The sequence below is a fragment of the Tachysurus vachellii genome, chromosome 19 (assembly GCF_030014155.1).
Source record: "Tachysurus vachellii isolate PV-2020 chromosome 19, HZAU_Pvac_v1, whole genome shotgun sequence".
Lineage (NCBI taxonomy): Eukaryota > Metazoa > Chordata > Actinopteri > Siluriformes > Bagridae > Tachysurus > Tachysurus vachellii.
Window position 1 is genome coordinate 277,501 of NC_083478.1, and position 7,500 is coordinate 285,000.

Genomic DNA, 7,500 nt, shown 5'->3' on the forward strand with positions numbered 1-7,500 from the left:
TCATAAAAACATCATTATTATAAAATATGAAAATAAAATCATGGTTTATTCTCTGACACTTAAGTGACTTTCAGGCTGAAGGTAATAAAGCAATCTAATTTGCATTGACTCCACCCACTATTTACATATTTATAATGGCTAACACACTAAACACAGTTACTTTAGTCCAGTGAAATAAAGACAGTCAAATCATTTTACATGATTTTTTTATTTTCTTTCCACACACACCTTTGATTTTAATAAATCTGTACTGTGTGAGCTTTGGTGTTTGGTGAGAGAATGTGATGGAGGAGAAGCTGCAGATGTTCTGGTGTTCTGTTCATCAAATCACAAGCACGATCTCCAACTGTTACTGGTTCCTGCATCTGTTTATTAAGTGTGTGTGTATGTGTGTGTGTGTGTGTGTGTGTGTGTGTGTGTATGTGTGTGTGCAGTTTTCCAATTGAATGAACTCAGTAAATTGGATTTTCTCTGCAGCAGTCAATGCTGCGGAGCTTCACATTACATAAACTAGGACCCGATGGACGTGGTGTTTATTGTTCCTGAAACCAGTGCTAAGTAAAAAATTAATATTGAGGTTATATGACAAGAAAAAATCTATTACAGAAATATTGGCACCCTTCAATATGGAAGAAAAACATTTATTTATTTAATTAAACATTAATATTTGAAGTTATCTAGACATCTAAAGAAATTCACACGTTCCAACACATTCTCATTAGAAGTTCCTAGAAATGTCTGAATATCTGAATAACCTTTGTGAAACAGATATGAGACATGACTGTTATTTTTCACATTGTTATCCAATACTACAGGAGCTTCCTAATGGCTCTGTAAGTAATTCTCTAATGTTGTGGGTCAGACGATGTGTGTGTGAGCTGCAGTTACACCAGGATTCATGAATGTCCTTCTGACTGACAGGCGCTTTTTTCTGCTCTTTTGTCCCTCAGAGTTTGAGGAAGTTCTCTCTGCTGCAGTCTTCATTTTCCAGCCAGCGTCACTCCGACCACAACCATGTCCGGCTCCTACGATGAATCCACCGCTTCTGATGAGGCCATGGACAGTTTTTGGGAGGTACAAGCTTTTCATTTATTCAATGCTTCATCAGTGCTTGTGTTGTGTTTTTGCCAGTGTGTGTGATGTGAGTTAAACACACAGAGGCCACGTTGTGTTTCATGTTTGTATCTGCCAGAAAAAAACAACGGCTCCTTTTTTACACAGAGCTGCTTTCTCACAGGGGGTCAACACCTGCTGCGCTCCTTTAAACACTTTCTTTATTGTGGAGTTTGAGGATCTTTTAGTGTTAGAGGTCTTGCATTTTAAACTGAGGAAGGTTCTTATCACTCAAACACTCTCACACACACATACACACACCCACATACACAAACACACAAACACACACACAAACACACATATCATCACACACATACACACACTCTCACACACACATACACACACCCACATACATAGACACACACACAGACACACACACACACACATATATCATCACACATATCATCACACACATACACACACTCACACACACATACACACACCCACATACATAGACACACACACAGACATACACACACACACACATATCATCACACATATCATCACACACATACACACACTCACACACACATACACACACCCACATACATAGACACACACACAGACATACACACACACAAACACACACATATCATCACACACATACACACACCCACATACATAGACACACACAGACATACACACACACACACACACACACACACACACAAACATACACACAAACACACACATATCATCACACACATACACACACTCTCACACATACACACACTCTCACACATACACACACATACACACACACACAGACATACACACACACACACACACAAACACACACATATCATCACACACATACAGTACACACACTCTCACACATACACACACTCGTCTAATGCTGAGGGATCTCTTGTTCATCACCTGGCTGCTGTCCACGTGTTTAAAGACGAAGCTACATTTGGATCTGTGACGTTGCTCATGGTAGTAGGGAAAAATTCTATGTTGATTAATTCACTTATTTTACAGATTAATAATTACATTTATCAAACACAGGACAGATTCTGAAATGTTAAGGTGTTTATGAAATCCACTATGTGTAGAATTCAAAACTAAAAACACTTGCACTACAGTCAGAGCTGCTGTTACTGAGAATTAATCACCTCCTGACCACCAATCAGAGAGCTCCAACATGTCTGTGTTTAATGTAAATGGTGTGGAGATGAGTAAGGGATTCATTTTGGTTGGGACTCATCAGAAGCTCGGCCTTGCTGATCTCTCAACGCTCCTGAACGCCCACACAGTGAACTCCAGCTCCACAGTAGCTAATAAACAAAGCTCTACCACACTGAGCTCCAGAAATAGAATTGAGGAAATAAAGGTGCTGCTTGGGAACGATGATCTGAAATGAAGAGAGAGATTTTATTTCTCTCTATTAGCTGTGCAGTTTTGTAAAAATCGGACTCACAGGGATCTTCACCATCGATCTTGACTCAGGAAGTTTCATTAGCATTCACCAGACACCGAACATTTAAACCATCAGCATTTCTCACAGAAACAGAGCAAGCCCAGGTTTGTCTCATAAAAGAAAAATAAACAAAATCCAGCAAAAAGAACATTATTTACATTATAATTATGACTTTGAATGTGGTCCTGGTACAAGAACATTTGTCTGTCAGAGTTAAGCAGGAGGAAGTTAGTAAGCCTTCATTGTTTGATGTCCTTCAACACAATCTTCAATCTTATTAAACTGGTGTCTCACATCTAACATAGCTGAAACATACAGCTGTGTGTCATCAGTGTAACAGTGGAAGCCAAAACCATGTTTACAAATAATTGCATCAATGGGTAGCAAATATAGGGAGAAAAGCAATGGGCCTAAAACAGAACCTTGTGGAACACCGAGCATTACCTTAGTATGTGTAGAGAAGTCACCATTTAGATCTATGAACTGACAGCGATCATTTACATTTACAGCATTTGGTAGACTTTCTTATCCAGATGACATACAAAAGTTTTTTTAAGTCTCATTAGTACATTAACTCTGGTTCACTAGGTTACAGTCTTCAGATACCATGAGCCTAAAACACTGTTCAAAGTAGCAGCAGAGTGGTATGCGAGAACTTAGGCGGGTTGAAACAAGTCACACAGCTGCATTTTGGATCATTTGCAGAGTACGAATTGGTATGGAATATTCGTATATTCATAGGTAGACCTAACAGAGAGAGCTGCAGTAGTCCAGTCTTATAATGACAAGAGACCTGAGCAGCCTGTGTGGACAAAAATGGCTGAATCCTTCTAACGTTGTAGAGAAGGAACTGACATGAGCGAGTCACATTAGCAACATGCAAGTGTCCATGATTACCCCAAGATTGTGAGCTGTGGCTGAAGGGGAGATCAGATCGTCATGCAGGGACATTGCAAGATCATGACCTGGGGATGAATCACCTGATGATCCGCAGTTCAGTTTTACTAGGATTGAGCTTTAACTGATGAGCCGTCATCATGATGATATGTCTGTCAGACAAGCTGAGATCTGAACAGACGCTGTAGCTTCTGAGGGTGGGAAAGAGAAGATAAGTTGTGTATCATCAGCATAGCAGTGGTAAGAGAACCCATGTGAGGAAATAACTTCACCAAGAGAGTGAGTATACAGGGAGAAAAGAAGAGGACCAAGTACTGAGCCCTGTGGGACGCCAGTGGCAGGGTTCCCACGCATCCTGGAAAACCTGGAAATCCTGGAAAATTTATGACCAATGTTCCAGTCCTGGAAAACACATGGAAAATGAAAGAAAACATAAATTGTCCTGGAAAAAATCTTGTTGTCCTGGAAAATGATTATTTTTAAATAGTGATGCTCCGATTGATCGGCCACCGATCATGATCGGCCGATATTGACTAAAAATAGCTAGATCGGTGAACCCCAAAAGCGCTGATCAAAAAAGCCGATCATGTGACGTAAATTACTCGCGCGACTTTTTCACACGTGCATGCACGCGCACAGGTAAACAACAGCAGAGCGGCACTTACCAGTGGCAACATGAGTTCTCCCGTCTGGAAGTTTTTCAAAGTGTCCGATAAAGACGTAAAGTTAGCCGTTTGCAATGTATGTCGTGATGAAATCCCTCGAGGTGGAAGCAAGCAACGGCATTTTAATACCAATAACATGATTAGGCATCTTAGAACACGCCATACAAATGAATATGCAGAGTATGAGAAACTAAACCAGCCGAAGCCAACAACATCCCCATCCCTCAACCAGCCGACTGTGAGTGATGCATTTAAACTAGTAGTGATGTGAGTGTGAGTGATGCCTTTTAAACTAGTAGTGATGTGAGTGTGAGTGATGCCTTTTGTGATTGAGACATGAAGGATTTTGTACTCTGTATTAGTAGGCCGAATCCCAGCATGTTTTGGTCTGAAACATTTTGTGGCCAATTGTTTAATTTTAATATATTAAAAATTTTATTTACATTTTACAAGTAGCCTGGGCCTATGTAACCTCATACCATCCCAAGTTCATCTGGTTGGTAACTACCTGCTTGGCCTCGTTGTTTCTCTGCCTTGTTATTTAGAAAGGATGGCATTGGCTTACAGTAGCTTTCATTATTTTATTTTTTGGATCTGATGTAGTTGGTTCCTCAACTACATCAGACGTTCATAATAATAACAGAAAAAAACACTTGCCATAGTTTTGTCCTTGTGGCAGTAACTGTGGCAGTAGCCAGTTTTGGTGTAACAAGTTTTACATTTTGCTGCCAATTATAAAATGTAATCATTGTATTAAGAGGCGACATCCTATTAAGCTGATCTGATGTGTGTTGGTCTGCCTGACCCCTCTTTGTTTGGAATAATTTTAAGTTACTCTGCCTTATTTGGGGAAGATGGCCTACAGTAGCTTTAAGTTCTCATTTTCTAAAATAAACACTTGGTGGTTCTTCAAGATCTTGACTGTAGCCTATTTCTACAGTTTGTTTCTCAATACAGTTAATTTAGAGTTAATTTCATTTCTAAAAATGGTGCTCTGCTAGATTATAGATAAAAGATTCCCATTCCTCTGCCATTCTGTGATCGGCAGTGATCGGCAATCGGCAGATCATGATCTTGGTGATCGGTGATCGACCCCAAAAATGCTGATCGGAGCATCTCTATTTTTAAATGTTCTTGATCATTTAAAGAACAGTTTACAACTGGTCGAAACAATTAGTAACAGAAAGCGCTCTGTTCAGGGATGCTGAGTTTTGACGGGTTTTTTGTTATGCTGTTTAATCTTGCTGTGACGGATGACGCTGGCGGTTTCAGGTGCTAGGAATGGTTTAAGTGCTCGAATGTTTTCAGCAAATGGTGACGGGTAAGCAGGTTATATTAACCTTGTTAATCTGAATATCATGTGCAAGGGGAATGCACAGCAAACTAAAGCATGCATGACGGCATTGGCCTGAGAAAGGAAAGGGTATTAATATGTGCAGTCTTTTTATTTTATAAATGTTGAAATTTCATTCACATGACAAAATTACTAAGTATAGTTAAGTAATAGCCATAAAGTGTACGTTGTTTTTAAGACTTCTGGAGAGAAGAAAATATTACTTTAGGCCGTGAATCTGTGATCCTTGTCTTTTTTGCTAAATTTGAAATGTCCTGGAAAAGTCCTGGAAAATGATCTCTGAAAAAGAGTGGGAACCCTGCAGTGGAGAGTCTGCATGGAGCAGATGTCACTCCCCTCCATGTTACCTGATACAAGCGTCCTTCCAGGTAGGAAGTGAACCATTCCCAAGCTGATCCTCAAATCCCAAGACTCCTGAGGGTGGACAAGATAGTCTTGTGGTTGACCGTATCAAACACTGCTGAATGGTCAAGGAGGATAAAGACGGATGACAGTTTGGCTGATGTAGCAGCATGTAGTTTCTCAGAGACATCCAAAAGGGCTGTCTCTGTGGAATGAGCTGCTTTAAGGCCAGACTGTTGGGATCTTGGAGGAGAAACAGATGATTATAGACAATGCGTTCAAGAATTTTTAAAAGAAACGAGAGAAGTGATACCGGTCTGTAGTTACTGATGTCTGATGGATCCAGAGCAGGTTTCTTCAGGATGGGAAAAACACTTGCTCACTTGGAGGTAGTTGTTACATGACCAGATGTTATGGATCTATTGATGATCATGGTGATGAAGGGCAGGAGGTCTTGCGAGATGGTCTGGAGTGGATCCAATGGATTGCAAGACTGGATGAGTTGTAAAATTTCTTCTGCTGCTGCGGTTGAGAAATGCAACATAAGACCTAAGACAGGAAAGGATTGTCCCTTTAACATCAACAACATGTTCTAGTCTATCAAGTAAAATAACACGTGTAGGAGACATAAAGTTAAATATGAATTTAATATTGTAAATATAATGTTTTCTATCTCAACGTTCATGTTCACTTGTTTTATGGTGTTTTATGGTGTTTTGTGCTCCCCCTGTGGTGAATGGGAGAGTTGCACCTAACTTGGCACTTCCTGTAGGTAGCCATATTAGACAGGAAGTGATGTGGAAAGGGAGACAGTTTCTTGACCTACATACAAAATATGGTGTTGGATATGGTGTCTTTTTCATTCGGAATTGAACTCTTTTAAATAAATCATCCTCATTTCATCTATGGAGTAGTGACAACTTTACTTTCCCACCAGAAATGGCTAAACTTAAAAGGAAGCCATTACAACATGGTCAATGGTGTCAAAAACACCAGCAAAGAGACACAACCCTGATCAGAGGCCTGTAACAGGTCATTTACCGCTTTAACCAGTGCTGTCTCTGTGCTATGATGAGGCACGTGTGCTAAATCCTGACTGATACAGTTCATAGTCATGAAGCCAGTACTAAAGGTAATTTATTGGAGTTACTGGGAAGTCGTACACAGATGATGTTCTGCTTCTCTATATCTCTAACATTTATCAGAAAAAAAACAATAATTTTTGTGAGATAAACATAACACGACTCTTGCACTGGTGAACAACCACAAAACAGAATATACAGAAGTAGTCTCTATACCCATGTGCTCAGATGAACCTGTCTCGACATGCTAGAGAGCACTGGGTATTTATATTTAAAGGCAAAATGTATGTGCATGGAGCAGATTGTGCAGTAATATCTGAACTAAATACAAGAGCAGGTGAGGAACTTGTCTATTAACTGTTTGTGCTCTACAGCGCCCTCTCTCTGTATCCTCTATGTCTCTGTATACACACTGTGTGTCTTGGCTGAGGGTGTCTGTGGGAGTCGAGTGGCACCATTATGGAGAAGAGGATTAATGCAAGCAGAGCTGGAACACACACACACACACACGCACACACACGCACACACACACACACACACACACACACATATATATATACAAACACTCATACACACATATATATACAAACACACATACACGTTGACATGTCTGTTGAGTGTCAT

At 40.1% G+C, this 7,500-nt stretch overlaps 1 protein-coding gene across 2 annotated transcripts in view; it reads left to right on the forward strand.

Moving 5' to 3' along the window:
• The window catches only part of LOC132862680 (protein kinase C and casein kinase substrate in neurons protein 1-like), a 45,505-nt gene that overhangs the window by 21,573 nt on the left and 16,432 nt on the right, over positions 1-7,500 (forward strand). For both annotated transcript variants that reach the window (XM_060894849.1, XM_060894850.1), the window contains exon 2: positions 951-1,074. In XM_060894849.1, coding sequence (XP_060750832.1) covers positions 1,015-1,074 — 60 coding nt within the window. In that variant the 5' untranslated portion in view covers positions 951-1,014. The remainder of the gene's footprint in view (positions 1-950; positions 1,075-7,500) is intronic.